This window comes from Hippopotamus amphibius, chromosome 8 (genome assembly GCF_030028045.1).
Source record: "Hippopotamus amphibius kiboko isolate mHipAmp2 chromosome 8, mHipAmp2.hap2, whole genome shotgun sequence".
Taxonomy (NCBI): Eukaryota; Metazoa; Chordata; class Mammalia; order Artiodactyla; family Hippopotamidae; genus Hippopotamus; species Hippopotamus amphibius.
In genome coordinates this window covers 51185994-51207532 of record NC_080193.1, presented here as the reverse complement: position 1 = coordinate 51207532, position 21539 = coordinate 51185994, and the positions used below count along the sequence as shown (strand labels likewise).

At 40.6% G+C, this 21539-nt stretch overlaps 1 protein-coding gene across 1 annotated transcript in view; it reads left to right on the top strand.

Moving 5' to 3' along the window:
• Window positions 1-21539, top strand: part of NCKAP5 (NCK associated protein 5) — a 928785-nt gene that overhangs the window by 619423 nt on the left and 287823 nt on the right. Inside the window, exon 7 of the mRNA XM_057745121.1 lies at window positions 18693-18842. Coding sequence (XP_057601104.1) covers window positions 18693-18842 — 150 coding nt within the window. The remainder of the gene's footprint in view (window positions 1-18692; window positions 18843-21539) is intronic.

Here is a 21539-nt window from a genome sequence, read left to right as displayed (position 1 = left end):
TGGGCACATCAGGTCGTTAACCAGGCACATCAGTTATTTCTTCCTCTTAGGAAACAAATGAATTTGAACAGAGCAAAATCACGATGATATCAATCCTTGAACTTGGATCCTGTTTTCTTAAGTCACCTGAGGTTACAAAAGTAAAATTTTCTTTCTTTTTCTTTTCTTTTTTTTTAGGACTTGGCTTATTAATGCTTTATGAGATGGAAATAAAATTGTGTGGGGAAAAATGGAGAATGTTGGAATTAGGAAATAAAGAAAGAAGTGGAAAGTGCTTGCTAGGGAAGAAAAAAAACTTTTATTGCTGAGATCTCTCTTTTACTGTAAGCTTTCAGCTATATTGTCCTTATTGATTTTGCCTGCACAAGCCAGCACAGCACGGCAATGAAGAGAAATCACTGAATGTGGGGTGAGAGGAAAATGGTCTGGCCAAGGGTCTGCTGTCTGCATTGGGGCCATTGCAGGGTTCAGGTGTTCATTGGCCTGATAGGCACATCTAAGGAGACAGAACCACAGCCCTTGCAGGCTTAGAAGTTTGTACTTGAGCTTAACAATAGCTTCCAGGCTTGAGAAAAGTAGCCACCTGCCAAAAAAGGATCTACAAAACTCAACTATAAGACAATGGTTAGACAATGCTCAGGTTCTCAACCTACCTGTGCCTCAACCCAGAACAATTCCACAGAGTCTCCAGCAGCTGAGCCTGGGCCCTGGTAATTTTGAACATTTCCCTAGGTGATTCTAATACGTCACTAGACTTGTGAATCAGTCAACACCCTGACCGTGGAGATCTTTTCTAGCCAGCTCAACTCCGTGAGGAGTGTAGGGAAAAGATTCATAAGGAAGTGTGACTTACAGGGTGTAGGGGAGGAGGAAGGTCCATGAAGCTTCAAGAGTTGTTTTTCTTCCCACTAAGACTTTTGCGACTGCCTGGAAGAAGAGGTTATCTAATCTTAGTGTGCTAAAGGTTTATGCCAGGTATGCCAGGGTCCAAAGGTGGAGGATTTGCCCCCCATGCATTGGGCCGTGTAAACACCTCAGGCTCAGGAAGGATGGAGACAGTGACTGAATACACGTTGTCCCCTCCTCCCCATGTCAGTCTGTTGGCCACCTATTCAAATATAGATGCCAGCAGTGCTCAGTTTTTCTTTTTTTTTTAAATAACTACTGGTTTTTTTTTTTTTTTTTTAATTTTTATTGGTTGCATTGGGTCTTCATTGCTGCACACAGGCTTTCTGTGGTTGTGGAGAGCGGGGGCTACTCTTCACTGCAGTGCGCAGGCTTCTTATTGTGGTGGCTTCTCTTGTTGCAGAGTACGGGCTCTAGGTGCATGGGCTTCAGTAGTTGTGGTGCTCAGGCTCAATAGTTGCAGCTTGTGGGCTTAACTGCTCCGCGGCATGTGAGATCTTCTTGGCCCAGGGCTTGAACCCGTGTCCCCTGCATGGGCAGGCGGATTCTTAACCACTGGGCCAGCAGGGAAGCCCCAGTATTTCCTTTTCAGCCCTGTGTAAAAGCTAATTCAGATTAATAAAGGGAAGAAGCATTGTGAGAAAAGGAAAATTGTAGACTATTAAAAAGAATGCCATGAGCTCTCAGTGGCCCCTCTTTTTCCAGAGACCCCCACATATAAGGGATTGTGGTTGGAGAATGAGTGAAGGGGAATTTAAGTAAGAAAACGTTTCAGAGTCAGACAGACCTGGAAGTGGATCCTATTTTTCTCACTCAATTAGCTTTGTCATCTTGGGTAACTTCATTGACTTGAGTCTCAGTTTTTTCTTCTCCCTAAGTATTCAACACGCGGTAGCTATTATTATTAAACATCTAGCCTTACCTATCTACTCATCTGTTCTTTCTCATCACACACCCAAATGCTTCCTTTTACCCCACCTTACCCTCACCTACCCTAGTGACTAGCGCCACAGAAGCTGGGAAAAACCTAGAGGTTCAAAATTGGAGAAGATATTGAAACTATAAGAAATGTGGACATTTAAGGGGGGCTAGGTTCCCTGATATGACTGGTCCCCTATCCGAGGATCAGGTCCCCTGACAGGACTGGCTATTTTTGGTGGTATCTTCTCCTATTGTGCAGTCTTGTCATCCCCATACCCTGTCTACCAACATTTTCTCGCTTAGATATGTTTCTCTGAAATTCCATCCATTAAAGCATCATTCTATGTAAGAAATAGAGTTAAGAAGGTACATATTTAAGGGGAGTCCTTCACATGTTAGTGTGACCCAGTTAAATCTGCAGGCTTTGTTCTATCAACCCATCTCAGAAAACTGAAATTTAGAATTTGGGGTTTGGAAGGAAAGGAGACAGGAAAATAATTTTCCTACAGTAATTTAGGAGCTTATAATCCTCTGTTTATTAAGTCTGATTGAGACTTCACATTGGAGAGGGGTACCAAGGGAGAAGGCTTTTAGGAAGTAGCGTAGGGATACAGAAGGGAAGAGAAAGCCAGCAAAAGCAACTTACAAATTGCAGCCCTCATTTCTATGGTTTGCTAAGTGTCATATGCATACAAAGGAACAAGAAACTTCTTTGTCCTCTTGCCTTCATATGCTCAGGACCCAGACCTCAGGCTGGTACCATCATAAGAAACTGTTGAGGGCCTGGTATGATCCTAGTACCATTTACTTTATGCCTTCTGTGGAATGCACCAGCTGTCAAACTGACAAGTTCAAAGGAACTTTTGGAGCAAGCCCATTGAATTGGGGTCTTATAATGACTTAGATTCTTCCCCTGTCTGTTTAAGTAAATGGCCAGATATCCATAGCAATCATGATTACATTGTTTTATAAACTGATCAAAATATGTTTTTCCAAATGTGTTCTATTAGGTTTGCCACCACACCCTAATAAATTTTGTGCCTACACTAAATTAATAAAGTAGCACAGTAAATTCATTTCTCCCCATTAAAGCCAAGCCTATACCTTAGTCTGAATTAGTAAGCTTCTACTGTGAGTGATGATTTGAAAACAATGCCATTGCGAGTGTTCTCCTTCAACCTTTTTTATTTCTTTTACAAAATAACTTGTAAACATATCCTTAAGATACGAATTAGGCTGTATTTCTCTTGACTCATTATGTCTAATTTTTCTAATCCAACTATTATTGGATTTTTTCCTTCTCTGCATTTTTATTACTTCTTCTCTCCTGAGCATTTGAACAGCACCATTGGAGGATTAGTAGGGAAAATTGCCACAGTAATAATTAATATGTACAGCTTACACTTTCACAGCATCATCTCATTTGATCTTCATATTAACCTTTCAAAATAGGAAGGGCAGAAAGTTCAAGTTCACTTTACAGATGAACAAACTGAGTTCCACAGAGGCAGTTGACTTTATAAATATTATACAGTGTCAGGCCACAGTGGACTTGATTCCAAGTCCTATAGTCTTGCAGGGGTAGCATTAATTATATTCTCTACTAGTGATTCTCATATTTGGCTGTGCCTTGGAATCATCTGGAGAGTTTAAAAAATCTGTGATGTCCTGGTTTCATCCAAGTGATTCTGATTTCATTGCTCTGGAGTGTGGCTTGGGCATGAGGATTTTTTAAATCTCCACAGATTAATTCTGATATGCAGCCTGGGTTGAGAACCACTGTGCTACAAGGCATTAGATTCAGCTGTGTGTGTTTCCTTTCTTGCTCATCATGTAAAGGTTCTTCCTACCTGGGTCTTGTTTTCATTAACCTACCACTAGCATTTCCCTCAAAGTAGCCAACCTGCTGCCTCATATTTAGGAAGCATATTGAGCTTCTGGGGAAGGTAGGAGTTGAGTTGGCTCTTCAAAGACATTAAAATTCAGATAAATGGGAAGGTCCTTTTCTTCTGTGGGTACTCTGATGAGAGACAGCAGAGGATTGTGGGTATCCTGGTGAGGTGCAGCAGAGGATTATGGATATTCCAGTGAAGTACAGCAGAGGATTATAGGTATTCCCCTGAGGTACAGCAGAGGATCATGGGTATTCCAGTGAGGTACAGCAGAGGATTGTGGGTATTCTGGTTAGGTACAGCAGAGGATCATGGGTATTCCAGTGAGGTACAGCAGAGGATTGTGGGTGTTCTGGTTAGGTACAGCAGAGGATTGTGGATATTCTGGTGAGGTACAGCAGAGGATCATGGGTATTCCGGTGAGGTACAGCAGAGGACTATAGGTATTCCCCTGAGATAGAACAGAGAATTATGGGTACTATGGTGAGAGAAATCAGAGGATTATGGGTAAGTTTAAAGCCTTTAGAGGCCAACAGTATGGGTTCAAGTCCTGACTGAGCCCCCTCACAAGCTATGTAACATTTGAGGATTTACTTAACCCCTCAGGGTCCTGGAGACCTTCCTCCCAGCCACATTCAGTCCATGGGTTGGTAATGCCCTCATTGCCGAGGAGGCAGTAGGGGGTCAGAAGGCTGGCTGAGACTTTGGCAGACCATGAGGGTGTGGAACAGGTAGGAGGTCAGTGAGTTGCTCAGGAAAATGATTGGGGATAGGGTGGGCCCCGTTCAGAGTCCCCCGACTTGATGGACTGAGAACCAGTGGACATGTCTGGGGAAACAGAAGTGTTGAGGAAAACACTGCTGGTAGGAATGCCTTGCTGGAAATGGAAAGTGATTTCACTTGCTTAAATAGGAGGGACCCACGGACACAAAGAAAAAAAGACAAGATTCTAAATTCACCCTAATTAGTGTTGCCTCTTAACTGAGCTTGAGGCCTACTTTCCTTTTTAAAAATACTAACGTTTAGCAAATTTTAGAGAATTACCGAACGGAGACTTTGTCCTTGACGTAATGCAAGGCAGGTCCTGGAAGGACAGTGTAAACTTGGCAGAGAGAATGTGGGCCGCCAGGCCCTAGGGCTGATCTTCACTATGAGTTCCTCAAACCCCTCTCAGCCCAGCAAGTTCAAAACCTTCCACTTGGAGCTGAGTTTCCAGAGCAGCCTGAACCATAATTGCTTCTGAGTCTTTTATCGGTGTCTGGGATCATTCTGGACACACAAAGCCAGCTGAGTTTGATGGGCTGAGAAACTGAGGAAACTGGGCAGCATCCTTACTGCCTAGCAAGAGCTACAACCAGAGTGCTTCAGGGCTAGTGTCTTTAGTGATGGGAAAAATCAATTAAGGGATGATCTGGTATCTTGGAGACCAGGGCTGCTTGGAAGGGTTGGGTTATCTCATATTGTGTTAGGGTAGCCAAGAGCTTAGGCCATTTTTACCAACTGTTTATTGTAGTGTTGCTGTGTACAGGCTAACCAGGCTCTGTTATCTATGATTTTCTAAGGAAGCAGTGGTAGCATGACACATGAAGGTCAATGACTGTATAGAGATGAACAGGATAGTTAGCAAGTCTCAGGTGCTTAGAGGAGGAAAGTTACCTTCAATATCTAGCCACCTTGTTTCGCACATGAGGAAACAGATAACCAGGGGGCTTTACCAAGGCAGAGCTGCCCACAAGTGACATACCTGGGAGGAGAAATCAGCTCAGTAGCTAGTTCTATGTTTCCTCCCTATGGCAACAGAAAGTTGCTGAGATGACCGTCACTGGGATCTAGAAGACTCTTTGTAGGAGTAAGTTGGGAGACCTCTGGGAGAGCCTTTTGTCACAAGAACCAAAACTTAGCTGGTTCATTATTCTCTAAATGCACAGAGATTTTTGCATGAAGAAAATGCTTACTCAAGTTTTTGATACATATTTATATTACTTTATATATATGTGTGTGTGTATGTATATCTATGTGTATATCTATCTATCTATACACATATATATTCTGACTTTTCTAGTTGTCTCTTAGGATCATGCTATTTCTTGCTAATTTATCTGAATTTCCTTCCCTCTCTTACCAAGATGAATCATCTGGCAGGGTTACAGGTGTCTTCACCAAATAGCTCTTTGTCTGTCTACACCCACTGTGGCTGTGAGCAGCTTGTCAAGATGTACATCCCACTCGATGCCAAAGAAGCACCTCAAGTGATAGCTTTCTGCCGCTTTCAGGGGTTAGGGATAAAAATAAGACTTTTAATGTCAAAAAGCACACCAGGGCAATATTGCTAGCAAAATTTCTTCTGTAAAATCCTCAAAGAATCAGGCCCTATGCTGTGCATTGGGTTTTGTCTGACTGGAGAGAGCAGGTATTATGTAAATTGTACTAGGAAAAAAATGTAATAGTCTTGCTTTATCCTTAAGTTCCATTTACGTGCAAATAAGTGAAGCTGCTCTCTGTTCTGACATGAGCCCCCAAGAGAATTAACTAGATAATCCATCCCTTTCAAAAGTACAACTAATGCACCTCATTAGAGCTTTCCTTTTAGGTAACTCCAGGAAGGAGACAGGGGGAGGATTCAAGTATCTTGATTAGAAGTGTGTCTGAGTCTCCAGAAATTCCCAGGGCATTTTAGGATAGACAACCATATGGCTTAAAAGGTGATGGGCTTCTGTGTGAGATCCTTGTGGTGGGGGTGTCCCTTGAAGGATAAACATGCAGAATCTTGTTTTCTTGGAGTGGAGATCAATGTAGTGGTGCTTTCACCTTTTGTGCAAATAGTCTGTCAGTCCATTGCCTTGTGTTTCTGATAGCAAAATACGGGCTTAAAATAGTTTTCTGCTGAAAGTACTTAAGAATTCCTAAGTAGTGCAGCATTAAGCTTGTGCACAGTGTCATCATAGGTAAATCAGGGTGATGTCATCCCTCATTCAGTGTCATTACATTCAACAACATTGGGCATTCATTAAATGTTTTCTGTGTTGTGCAGGGTGTGGTGATGGGGATGTGATATATAAGATACCCGAGAGTCATATATTATAACTGGAAGCTAGTAAACTGCATATAACATCTGTTTACTGAATTTGGAATGATAAGGTTGCTTCTCCATATGAACTATTGTTTTTTATAATTATTATTTTTATTATTATATTGTATTTGAACACATAAAGAATTCTTTTTTTAGCAGAGACTTCCCAATTCAGTTCAGTTTAACACTCAGAAGATACGTAAATATTTATCTGCCAGTAATTGTCAAACAAGAATATATATACTTATGTATGTGTGTGTGTGTTAAATCATATTTTCTGAAACAAAAATTTGGATATGTTGGTCACCTGACACTATGTATTTATGGGGAGAGTGAGAAAATTTTAAATTGCTTACATTTACTTTAAATTAAAATTCTGTCCAGAAATCATAGTCATATGGCTGTTGAGATGTATCTAAAGATATCAGTAATATAGGCACCCACCCACCACTAACTAGTCAGTGACTGAATTACCAGTCCAGTTTGGGATGGCCTTTTCTTAGCCCACAGCTTCCCTGTGGAGGCTATCTGGCTCCCCTGTCCCATGAATCGCCTCAGAAAACTAGGATGATGGGGGAGAGGGTGCAGACGAGGAAAAGAAAGATTGATTTTGAATACAAATTTTGATGTCAGCTTATGAATTGTTTTTAATGATGTCTAAGCATTTAAGTATAGCACTAATCACTGAAATTCCCCATTTATATTTATATAATATTCTTACCATTTTTGGTTTCTTTCTGCTCGGATTACACTCAGATAATTATTTATGGGCTACAAGGACATCATTTCTGTTGCTAATTTTTTTAGGTGCCCGGCCACCTGATGCATGCCTTTCATGAAAATTATAGCTCACTTTTTCACATCATCCTATTCCACAGCAGAGTTTCCCTTTAAAGTGTCTCTGGAATTGAACTTTTTTTTAAGGAAATCAATGTTGCTGATAGATGAAACAGGCAATAAAAGCATCATCTGGAAATTTATTAATATACCTTCACAGAGCCGTTCAATATGGAAGATAGTTGGCCATATTGAGGAGGGTTTTGAGTGAAGAATAACGTGGAGTAGATGTGAATTGATACACTGATGGTCGTGGTTCCTATTAGAGACATAAAGAAAACACTCTGTTCCCTTAGCCATCATACACATTTAATCTTGGGTGTTTTACTGTGTGTGGAGTTCACTTTGTGAGTCAAATCCAGGGATGAAAAGGAAGCGTTGTATATGTTTTGCCTGACAGTAGTGATGTTAAACTGTGAACAAATTGGGATGTTCTTTTAAAACCCTGTGATTCATCGGATGCGATTTCCCTCTCCCCACCCCCCTTAAAAGTTAGCATGCTAGTCCTGAACAGAAGCTGCTGGTGATCTCTGGGAGTGTTGTTATGCTCTGTGCCGAAGTGCTATCTCAAGTGACCATGTATTCTGTGCACCCTCCCCACCACCAGACAACAAATGAGCAAATAAATCACAGAAGCTGAAACCATTGGGGCTCACTGGGGCAGCTGTCAGCCAGAGGGTTGGCCTCTACATTTTCATTTAGCTTGTAGTAGCTGTGCATTTCTGTTTTGAACTAATTGAATCGTCATTAACTATGGAAATGGTTGTGGTTTGTTAAACCTGTTGTGCTGATAGTCATCTAAGGCCAGAGCTGACATCTCTGATAAAATCACCCGCTCCCTAGAGAAATGGCCAGGGAACCTTGGGAGAGAGGCGGTCAGCAGCATGGCTCATGGTTGGATAAAGATCACAGATTCTCAGATCGAATTAGCAGTAAGGATAAATCTGTAGGTGCATGGGAAAGACCAAAAGAGGTAACTGGGTCTGTGGAAAGAGCGTGACACTTGAAATCACACCGTAATTAAATTCTGGCTCTGCCACTAACTTTTAGCAGGACACTTCGTAACCTCTTGGAGTCTGTTTTCTTGTCTGTAAAGGGGGCCCAGAATATTTGTCCTTTGTCCCCATGGCTGTGACTGTGTTAAATGATATGTATGAGGTGGTTTGGTTTAACTCTGTGGTGTTATACAAATATTAGATGCTATTTTATTATGTCTTTTGTTTTCTGGAAAGATCTTAATGTTTCATGCTGACACTACCCAAGTTTCTTCCTTATGTGATCAGTCCTAAATTATAGATTTTTATACTTTTACTATAAATTAGTAGGCAGATTTAACACATGGTTGGATATCCAAAATGAAAAACAAAGTGTTCTAACGTCTTTGACTGACTAGTTTTCTAAAGTCAGATGGTTGGTTGTCTCTTCATATTCCCATGGCTTCATTTTGCCATCTTCAAGTTAGAAAACTACAAGTACTTGAAGTGGGTCTTTTCCCTCCCCTCCCCTCCCCTCCCCTCCTCTCCCCTCCCCTCCCCTCTCCTCCCCTTCTCTCCTCTCCTCTCCTCTCTTCTCTTCTCCTCTCCTCTCCCTTCCTTCCTCTGTTCCTTTCTTCCTTTCTTTTCAGTGCTAAAAGATAAGGGCAATCTCCATCAGAAAAAGAGTGCATGAGCTGGGACACAGTATAACTGTTATTACCAGACATGCGGCTGTATATTGGCTTTGTGTTGGGCATCAGAGTTAAAAATAATAAAAATAGAGAGATATAAAGAGTGAATTTATTTTTTTAAAGCCTTGCAACCAAAAAATATTTGAAATTATTCCTCCCATAAGCAAATGCTCTTTTCATAGACAGGACTCACGTTGGGCATGATTTCCTGTGAGTGTTACAAGTATCTTTCACTAAACCCTCCCTTAACATTGCTCACCAGGCCTTCCATTTTTTACTGGCTGGGAATGAAATATGCTAAATGCAAAAATTGTATTAGGTGACATCTACCATAGGGCCCAAGAGAAGTACAGAGCAAAAAAAAAAAGTTTTTTTTTATCCCTAGGAAGACAGACAGGCAGACACTCTGGAAAAGAAGCACAAAGATTTCATTGCACAAGGTATCTTTTAAGCAGCTCTAACCTTAATGGCATTCTGTATTAACATTCCTGAACTTCAGCAGTGTTTAAATACTTATTCTTCTAAATCGAGTTTTTACAGATGATCAAAATTGTAGACATTTAAAGCTAGAGGGGACCTTTGAGTTAGTCTATTTCTGTGCATTCTATTCACAGATGAGGAAATTGAGGGACAGAGAAGTTATGTGACTTGACTAAAATCACACAGCTGGTTAGTGGCAGAGCTAGGACCAGAATGTAGATTTCTTATTTCTATTTGTTCTAAGACTAAAATGGATCTCTGTTCCCACCCTGGATAAGAATAGGTCACAGTGAGATGGAACTTGATGGACCTCAAGAAACATGTGAGGCTGACCCTCTATTTTATCCTATCAAATGAAAGGCCAAGATATGTCCACATGTGACACACACTACCTTTTCCCTTTGCCCAAATCTGTATTCTTTAATTATCCTCCCAGTCCTGGGCTCAGCCCTAGTGTCGCTCCCGCAGTGGTGGGCTAGAAGACAGTAGGGCCACTATGTTGAGGCCAAGCCTGTGCACCAGGCAACCACACACACCTGGTGGGACTGAAAGGAGGGTGGGGAAGGCAATAAATTACTTTTATTACTTTTTTGTACAGTAGAAATTATGAGCTCTTTGTCGCAAGCTGTCAATTTTCTACCTCATTTAGGATACTGGTGGACAGATTTCTCTCTATTGTTTATAAACACAAGGGTCAAGCAAGCATTATTTTTTTTAATTAGGAAGACTTCCCAAGCAGGGAAGTTGTTTTCCTCCCAAGTTGGACACGTAGAACCTTATTGTCAGTGACTGTGGAAGCCATTGGAAAGTAGTTACAAACTATTAATGCCATCTGCTTGTATGAAAAGAAACAATTATAACATGGTGGGCACTTGAGTCTCAGAACTCAAAGAGAAATTTCCCAAGGGTCGCTCATCACATGAATATAGAGTAGCTTCTGTGGTAGGTCAACATCTGACATCTATTACTGAAGAAGGATTTAGCGATTTATGGGTGAATATGCCCAGTTTACCTGGCTTACACCTTCTGTCTGTATGCTATTCATAGCTACCCAACCGCCTTTACTCTCAGTGGATATTAGTTTAGATGATTGATTATGTGTTCATTCTGTGTTAATCACAAGAATTAAATCAAATGGGCAACCTCAAAAGCTTATCTAAAGAAAAAAATGATTTATGTTATATATTGGAGCATCTTTGTATAGAGGCTCTTAAACTTTCACATAGTTTAAAATTACCCGGGATGCTCTCTAAAATTACAGATCCCTGGCCCCACTTCTAGATATTGCAATTTGCTGAGGCCAGAGTCAGCCAAGGTATCTGCATTTTAAATAAGCAACACTTCTTTCCTCCCTTCACCCCATTAACTGCTGTTTGCCCACTCCCTGAGCAACAATGACCTGAGGAAATGTTAGTTATTTGACATTGTTGGAGTAAGGGCATACTAAAGAATCAAAAGCACAAAATAATTTACAAACAGAGGTCTCGTTTTGTGAGATTGTCACTTTAATCATGGTTCAGTCAACTCGTGCTTAGACTCTTGCAGTAGCATCTTATTTTCCCCACATCTGTATTAACCTCCCTTCAATCCATCCTCCACACTGTACCAGAGAGCTATTTCAGAATACAGCTCCTACCACATCAACTCCCACCCACAGTCTCTCTCTCTCTCTCTCTCACACACACACACACACACACACACACACACACACACACACACACACACACACACACACACCTGAAAACAGTCAATGGCCGTTAGGGTAAAGGCAACATTCCTTGACCTATGGCCCGGCCCCATCAGCCCCCCCAGCCTCACTTTCCTCCCCAGCTATACATACCTCCTTTCAGACTTTTTTAAATGCTCTCCCATCCTTCCACCTACGGTCACTTCCTGGTTAACACCCATGATGTTAAGCATGAGCATTTGCTTTCCTGACTTCTCTCGCATCCCTCTAGTGTGGATTTTTGAATCCCCTGGAAACTCTTCTTCCCAGCACACATCACAGCACATTTGCTGGTGACATATTGATTACTGTCTCCTTCCACAAGAGTCTAAGCTCCATGAGAGGCTCCACCTGTGTTTTTATTCACTTTTGTACCCCTTGCATCTTCTACATTGCCTGGCACACAGGAGTTGCTCAGTACATATTTGTTGCATGGATGGATGGATTCATTAGTTGTAAAGTAAGGTGACCTCAATGAAACCTTCTCTGAATCCTACTGTGCTGGGCTGGGGGAAGCTGGTGACCAGAAGATGGATAAGAAAGATTTTGGGTAAGGGTCTTATGATCACTTTCCTCCATAATGGTCAGGGTTTTGTTTTTGTCTTTTTTAATATTTACTTACTTACTTATTTATTTTTATTTATTTATTTATTTTTGGCTGCATTGGATCTTAGTTGTGGCACGCGGGATCTTTGCTGCAGTATGTGGGATCCTCTGCTGAGGTGCACGGTCTTCTTGTTTCGGCATGCGTGCTTCTCTCTAGTTGTGGCACGCAGGCTTCAGAGCATGTGGGCTCTGTAGTTGCAACACACAGCCTCTCTAATTGTGGCCCACATGCTCAATAGTTGTGGTGGGTGGGCTTAGTTGCCCCACAGCATGTGGGATCTTAGTTCCCCAACCAGGGATCTCACCCACGTCCCCTGTATTGGAAGGCAGCCTCCTAACCACTGCACCACCTGGGAAGTCCCTCCTCCATAATGTTTTTGACTGAACAGTAGCTGTCCATTAGTGAGGGGCTATTCTGCCTGCGCTTTGGACTAACTGAGCCCCCTGGACTGTCATCTGTCTGAGGTGAACTGATGCAACCCAGAGCTTTGTGTTGATTGATATTATTTTACATAGGCCTGATGATGCTGACTACTTGAGAACAAAAGATGAGGGCTCCCCCAAAGGTGAATCATTACCCTGGTAACCACTTAGAGGAACTTACAGCTCCAAGGATTGCTTTATGTACCGACAAGGCAAAGTTTGATTTAAACCCTTGGACACTAACTGAGCTTCTAAATCTTTAGCTTCCTGTGTACCAGCTGGTATTTGTTGAGGGCTACAAGCTTATGGTCTCAACCATATATGAAATATGTGGAGGGTGAAAGTTGTTTGTGTGATGGCCTCACTTTTATAGAATTCACTGCTGATTAAAGTCCATAAAGAACTGAAACGTGAAAACAGGTCACCTCTGGAATCAACTTCTTTTCACAGTTTGGCATCCTTAGGAGTGGACTTGGCACATTTGTCTTGTTTTTCTCTTAGAGGTTTATATGGAGAATATGTTTTATTTAAAACCATATGTTTCTGACCTCTGTCTTGCACTCTTTTTATTAGGTAAATCACAGGTGATTGATTAGCAAAGGAACTATAATTTCTGATTGAAATGGGTTATTTATGTGTGGATAGAATACGTATACTTAATTTTTAAAAATATGGTCATGCTTTTTGAGTATAAGTTCAGTAGATGTCCTTTGTAAATTGACAGTAGTGATCTGTCAGTGGAGTGTAGCCATATTTCCAACTCTCCCAAATCTCTCTCTCCCTTCTACCTCTCTCTCCACTTCTTTTCCTCTTTTGCTCACCTACTTACTTAATATATATCCTTTACGTTTGTCCTTTTTATCTATTACATTACATTCTAACACTCTCATTGGTAAGTGATTAAAGAGACAAGACTAAAGAAAAGGATAGGATGTATAACTCTACAGTACTTACTGGATTTGTTTTAGAGCATTTTTGAATTAGAACACAGTGAAACACGCTTTTTGGCCAATGATTAGCCTGAGCAGCGTACAGGTGTGGCTTTCTTTCCTGGGCAGTGTCCCATCAGAGCAATCACAAGCTTCCTCTCCACCTATAGAGGACCTCGGTGGCACCCTGCACAAACCCTAGAACCATCCAGCATGCCCCCACAATTTCTAGCTATCAGTGTCTGTGCTGAAGAGCACTTTTATGTGAGAAGTATTTTAAAAAACCTTTCTGCCTCTGTGGCAGGCTGGCAACTGACACCCCAGGTGCTGCTCCCAATTATTGACTCTTACAGGTTGGTACATAAATATCCCAACCCCCTCACCCCTGGAGTAGGATGATTCTGAGGCCTATATTTTGCCCTGTTTCCCTGAGATTCCCATGGATTTCGCTTCACTTGCTTAGTAACATGCCCTCCAATGGCTTCCTTGTCTGAGTCACTTCCCGACTCATGTTTTCTGCATTTTTAAATGAACTACCCACGCCAAACACTAACTAATGATTTAGCAATACTAACTGGGAAATTAAGCTGTGAAGTGATATTCTGCAGGGAACCACATTAAAAAATCCTTGGCTTTTCCATCAAAGCCCTTCATCGTCTGCCTTCTCTGCTTGGGAGACCCCTTCCTACCTTCATACCACTTTGCTGCCATCTCTGGGGCTGCCTGTTCTCTTTGGTTCTTCAAACAACTTAGTTTTCTGTATGTTGAAAACAAGGCTTCCACTTGTCTCTTCAATGCCCTTTGACTGTAGTTCTTTATATTTCCTTCCCTTCCCCACCACTCTTTAAAATAAGCATCTAAGAAAATTGCCTCTATTTTCTCTTTTCACTTTTTGCATAACCACTGACAGTTTGGGTACCACCATCACACTTGACTCAAATAGCTCTCAAATCCCCACCAACAACTTTCTTATTACAAAATGTAGAGTTCCTTTTTGTGTTCTCTTGTCATTTCTGTTACCATTGAGCATATTGATAACATTTCCTTCCTGAAAATTGTGTCTTGAGTAATTGAATTCTTAGAATCTTAATATTGCAAAGGGCATTTAGTCCAACCATTTCATTTGACATCTGGGGGAGACTGAGGACTGAAAAGGTCGAATGATTTGCCTAGCAAGGGGCAAAAGTGTAGAAACAGAGCTTTGGATCCAGGGCATCTGACCTATCATCCAGTATGAGAACTGCTTTTGGTAAGTCCTTAGCCAGTACTTTCAAAACACTCCTAATTTTTATTCCTTCCTATAGAAAACCCTCCCAGCTGGTCCACTGGCTCCTTCCCTCCACAGCCCATTCTCCATTGTAACAGTCAGGATGCTGTTTCTAAAATGAAAATCAGAACCTATCTCTCCCCTACTTAGCCTCCAGTTCCTCTTTACTGCACTTAAAATAGAACCCAAACACCTTTCCATGCCTTGCAAGAACCCCCACTATGGTCCACCTCTCTCTCTGATTCTTGCTCTTAGAGTCCCTGTGCTCCATCACACAGACTCTCCCTCAGCTGGTCAGCAAGGCAGGCTCAGCCCTGCCACTGGGTACTTGCTTTGCTATCTTTTCTGTTTGGAACATTTTTCTCCCAAACCATTGCATAGCTACTTCCTTCCCATCATTTGGTCTCAGCTTAAATGGCCAGCTCCTCAGACATGTCTTACACTGATGTCACCATATCTCACATTGTCCCTAAACATGCCACTGGCTGCAGTTTTATAACTTACTGATTTGACTTGGAGTTTGTCAGGTTTCCCACAATTAGAATACAAATTCATAGAATATAGGAACTTTGTCTTGTTTGCCATACCGCCAGCACCTAGACCATCGAATGGCCAATAGTTTGTGACCAATAAACAGTTGTAGGATGAATAAATGAATTAATGAATGGTGTCTGAATTTTTCTTTCTCATTTCCAAGAACTCTTTATTTTACTCTCCAGTTCTATTACTCAACTACCTCTCAGTACTTCTTGCAATATAATCAAACTAGTTTCCTCATGAACCAACAAGGACAAAATGTATTCCTGACTGGAGGCCTTTGTTCCAGTTTTCTCTTGGACCAAAAATCCCATCCTATGCCTCTCTAACTATTCAAGTGGAATCACTCCACTAAAGCATAAGTCATGTTCCATTTCCACGAAATCACACCTCCCAGTCACATTGATCACCCTTTCTTCAATTATGTAAAGTGATCCTCACATTTTATGTAACCTACTCATATATAATCTATACTATCTTGAATTGTGTCCAGTTCTTTCATATAATAATATTTAGGCAGTGTGCCTAGACACTTTAATGTGAGTGTGTACATATATACAGCCAATGCTCATTATTTTTGGGCTTTGTGAATTCACTTACTCCCTAAAATTTATTTGCATTCCCCAAATGAAGCGCTGCAGTGCTTTCGCGGTCATTCATGGACATTCACAGAGGGATGAAAACTGTAAGTCATCCGACACCCATGTTCCCAGCTTAGGTCAACCAAAGCAACACCCCATCTTCCTTTTTCAGCTCTTCTACTGGAAATGTATCCTTTTTGCATTCTATATAGTGCTACTTTTTTACATTTTATGCTTTTTGTGAGTGTTCTCACTGCTGAAAATGGTCCCCAAGCATAGTGTGAAGTGCCTTCTAGTGTTCTTAAGTACAAGGAGGCTGTGCTGGGCCTTAGGGAGAAAATGGGTGTCAGGGAAGCTTGGTTCAAGCACGAGTTATGGCGCTGTTGGTGGTTAGTTCAGTCTAATTAATAAACAATATATATTAAGCAAGATGTCTTTAAATAGAAACACTCATAAAACAAGATTATGTACTGATTAATGATGAAACTATTGCAACCAGAGGCCTCCAGAAACCTAACCCTATATTTCCCCTAGGAGCAATAATTCAGTATTTGTTAATCCAGCGCTCGTGACAACTTTATAGAACACAACTACCGTGAATAATGAGAATTGACTGCAGATGTGTGTGTATTATGTATGTGGCTGTTAGCCTCAATTAGGCATTTAAGAGACAAAGAAACCAAGAGTTATTGGAATTAGGTAGTTTGCCCAAGATTATTTACCAAACTGATAAATGGTAGATCTGGAATGCATTTTTCAAAGTCTTTTGGCTTTCAGTTCATGACATTAGTGGCTTTTCTTTCTTTGTTTTAATTAGCTACAGAATCCTAATTATTTCAGGACACATACATACATATATACAGAAATAGAGGTAGATGGTATTTTTTTTTTTAAAGCTAGCTTTTCAATCCCAATTTAGTGTTTAATTACAGTGATCCCACATCTTAAAAGAGAAGTAGAAAGACCTCTTTATTTCAAAATTGAGTTGGTAACTCTGCAGATTTCAAGTTTCTCATTATGGAAATGGAAGTCTGATGAGTGAACAAACCTTAAAGAATCAAAGCTATAAAAATACAGTCATAACCTGGATTTTTGTCCTGGCCTGAGGATCTGCACTTTAAACTTGCTGGGCATGTATCTGAGCTGAACTCATATCTGCTGCAGAAGTGAACACACCTGTACATTGTATGTGGACATACCCAGGTCTGACTTCATGAAGAGCTAGTCAATTGCACATTTTTTAAAATATTTATTTATTTATTGGTTGTGTTGGGTCTTCATTGCTGCACGTGTGGTGAGCGAGGGCTACTCTTCATTGCAGTGCACAGGCTTCTCATTGCAGTGGCTTCTCTTGTTGCGGATCACGGGCTCTAGGTACACAGGCTTCAGTAGTTATGGCACGTGGGCTCAATAGTTGTGGCTGGCGGGCTCTAGAGCACAGGCTCAGTAGTTGTGGTTCATGAGCTTAGTTGCTCCGTGACATGTGGGATCTTCCCGGACCAGGTATCGAACCCATGTCCCTTGCATTGGCAGGCAGATTCTTAACCACTCTGCCACCAGGGAAGTCCCTCAACTGCACGTTTATATAAAGAAATGGAAATTTTATCTTGAAATCTGCAGGAAACAGATTAACATGGGTCAAGTTTCTATGTAGTCTCTAGTGTTTTATATATCTATACATACATGTATAATTATATATGTGTACATGTAGATTAACATTTTTACTTCATATTTTATTTTCAAAAAATAGGTTAAATAATTTTAGAATTTCCAAAGTACTTTCATGAACACAGTTTGAAAACCTGTTTTTTCTTTTTTTTCCCTACTTACTGTTTTTTTCTCAGTAGATTTTTTTAAGTGCTTATAAGAATCATATCTTTTGTGCTTCTGTATTTGCAATTGATCTTAGTTTAGTGCTAAATATAAAGAAGCCTCTCACCATTGATAATCCAGTTTAGCCCACATGGTTGCCAACTAGCTGTATTGATACAAAGATTTCTGCGGCATTGTGGTTAGTATTAAAAAGTGTGATGGAATGATGTCATTGAGTCTGAGATGCAGTGTCTTGATGTATGTACAAAAATGGATGAGATTTTGTTTTCATATGGTATGCTCTTGACATTTCTTTTTCCCTTGAAAACGAGGCAATTATGAGGCTCAAATGAATACTTCTCAGCTTCCAAAAAGCTGCCACAGACGAGGTTGAGTGAGGAGCCTCCAGCAAACAGGGAGGCAAGACGAGGTAACATTTGGTGTCTGCCTCAAGGCTGTACTACAAATCCTGGAGTGTTAGAAAGGGGACTATAGGGTCCCTAAGAGCCGAGTCATTAGTGAGCTGAAGGAACTTAATGGTTTCAGCTTAGAATTTTGAAATCATTACCGTTTCAATATTTTGTGATAGTTTCTTTTCCCTTAAATTGATTAAGTAGTTGCATGTCCAGTGACTTTGATAATCTTATTTTGAGGAGCTAAGCTATTCACAAGTCAGGGTACCAAGGCTGATGTATTTTTCCCCAGTTTAGAGCACAGCTGAGTTCCATGGTGCAGGTAAAAATGGATTAACCGCGTGACTCCACCTACCACTTTGTGGGCTAGGTCACTTCCCCAGCAGGGCAGAGGACATGTGCATTCAGAGATGGTGACCCGATGACTTGTCCTGCCAGGATTCATTAACATTATCTGCTGTGTTTACTAATATAAGCACCACTCAGAATTTGTTTAGCAAAATCTTGTCTACCTCAGCCCTGGAAAGAAAGCAAAAAGAGTAGGGAGGTTCCAAACTTTTCAACCTTAAACTCTTGCTTATTTTCCATTGGAGATTATTGAAAACAACAATTCTTTCTTGCTTTAGGAAAAACTGTCAGAGGAAGAGAGAAAACACAAGGAAGCTTTGGAAGACCGTCACATGGTGGTAGATGAGGATTCGAGGAGTGAAGGCAGCAGTGCAGATGAGGGGAAAGAAAAGACCAAATTGCTGTTAGAAAGATTGAAGGCTCTAGAGGTAAGAAACGGGACCATTGTTACACATTTAAAGAAAAATAACTGTGTTGTGCTTCTTTTATTGGCAGAGCCTTTGAGTGAGCGTAGATCTTGCTTTTGTAGTTCTCCCAGACTAATAGGATCTAGTAGCTCCCATTGCGATGCCTTTGTCAGTGATGAGAACAGAATTAAAATTTGTGACCCTGAAAGAGTCTTGACCGAGTGACTATGATTGTATTGCCTCAAAAAATGCATAGAACAGTAATTTATTTTAAATTCAGTTCAACCCTCAAACTGGATCAGTTTCCCTAAAATTGCAAGTTCCTCGAGGGAAGGGTTATGTGATATTTCACTTTGTTTTCACCATGCCTAACGATCAAGTGAGTGAATGAACAAACAAAACATGCAGTACTAGGTCAGGGCAATTGTAAGAAAAATAATTTTAAGCAGTAGAGCTATTTCTTCAAAAAACAGAAAAGCTTGTGCAGAAGTTCAACATGGGAGACATATGAAAGTAGAGGTGAAGTTGAGCTAAGGAGTGCTTTAAGGTGGGTTTCGACCACTGTAGTTCTCCAAAACAGTTTGAAACTTCTGGTCTATTACTTAGTGGCATTTGACATCACTTCAGTTGTTAATTCCTGAATATTTAGAGCAGTCCTCAAAGATCATTTCAGTTATTAGTTCACATGCTAAAAGATCTAGCAAAGATACCTTTTTCCATGAGTCGGCTTACCTCCTTTCAATAAATGTTCTGTTTGCGTATAGAACTGGGACCTAATCATTTTTAAGCAAGGACTATGGTAGGCTCACCTCTTCTTAAACTAGGCACAATGGACCTTCAGCCAGTGTCTAAAAATGTAGCTCTACCATAGCGTCTACCGAATCCTGAAACTTCCTACAGTAATGTGAGGAAACAAGACCTTGAGAGATCTTCTTTTCTACGACTGGTTTCTGCAATCCCGGCGCTAACCCTAGCCTACCACACTGTCCTGTAGGCGCATGCTGTTTTCACTTTAATTCCTTCAGGAATAGTAAAGCAAAATGGAAAAGATTATGGACTTGGGAGCCAAATTCCCACAGTTGGGTTTTAATCTCAGTTCTATTATTTTCTAGTTTTGAAATCTTGGGCAAATTAATTAGGCCCTCTGTGCGTCTGTTTCCTCGACTGCAAAACTGCTATAATAATAGTAACTTACCTTACAGGGAAGTAATGAGGGTCAAGTGAGTGAATGTTTGTACGGCAGTGCTGGGCATATGGTCTTTTCTGTATTCCTACTCCAAGGCTCCTGCCTTTCCTTGCATGATTTTCCCCCCTGTTTATCTGAATGGGTGATTAATATGTGAACTATGAATAGAAACCTTCAGCCGCTCTACACAAGAGTGACTGAAGGAGTGACTTAAGTGTGTGATGTCACTTATGGGGCAGAAGAGAGGTCAACTTAGGGACCCTCTGGCAGCTCCTTTTGAGCAAAAGGCCAATACTCACCCCTGTTTCCCCAAAGGTTCTCATACTTTTGTTGTTTTTAAGATAATCACCATGAAAGGTGAAAAGCCTCCTCAAAGGGAACTAAGGTTGTTATCTGAGAGGTTTAAGAACTCATAGCTTTGTCTTGAAGTTGAATTAACTGGATATAATAGTAGGAATGAGTTGATGTTACAATTTATTTCCCTAGAACCATATACTTAAACTGTTAGTTTTGTTGATGATTGTATTGAAAATTGTTTTTAGTTCATCTAATTGTCACTGAGACAACTTTGTGAAGGACATATTATTTAATCAAACTAAGAGGTATTTTAAAAATATCTCTGGCAGTGAATGTTTCTTAAACCCTCATTGAGTTAAAAGAGAAGCAGTATTTTTTTCCTTTCATAGAGATCTTTACACTTCAGGCAACAACTCTTGCCTCCAGCATCAGTTGGATGCAGTAGATGATATCTCTAAGTGCCATTAAACCCACAATTTTAATTTACAAAAATATTTTATTTTCTAAATTAATGTCCTCTCATCACAGAGTCATGGCTTGTTTCCTAAAATTCTTTGCTGAGTAGTAAGTGAACTCTCTTCTTGCTCCCAAATCTCACTATTGTCTACTTAAATAGATAATGAAAATAAATCTTCTCACATGCACACATACACACACACACTCATACATCATCTGATTTTCATAAGAATTTCACATTATTTTATTTTTTTTAAAATATACTATTTGTATTCTCTGTATAGAATCCTTTGTGTAAGTTAGCAATTATTGTGGGAAGATAGAGGGCTGATTTTGACAGACTGTAATCAGAGCTGGTCACAGACCTCCACATTGATTTATACACTTAAACGAAATGCTTTTTCGGAAGATTGCAGGTGAATTAACCATAATGCTTCAAAATTACTTCAGTGAATTTTGATGTCATACAGCAAGGTTTCAGAAAAACAAAAATATTTTCTATCAGTATGTTTGAAACAGCTGTATTTGTGTACCCTAATCTCTTGGTGCCTGGTATGGTGGGAAGCAGAGAGGGATGATTATCAGAGTGATGGAAAGCCGCTTTCCTTAATCCCCGCTCCACAAGCAGGTCCCATGAAGGTGGGGGAAAGAAGAGAGACAAACTTACTTTTACTGTTATGTTCTTGGTGAATATCACAGTATTATTCACAACCAGCCTAGGGAAGGAGGGATTGGGAGTTTGGGATTAGCAGATACAAACTGTTGTATATGGAATGGAT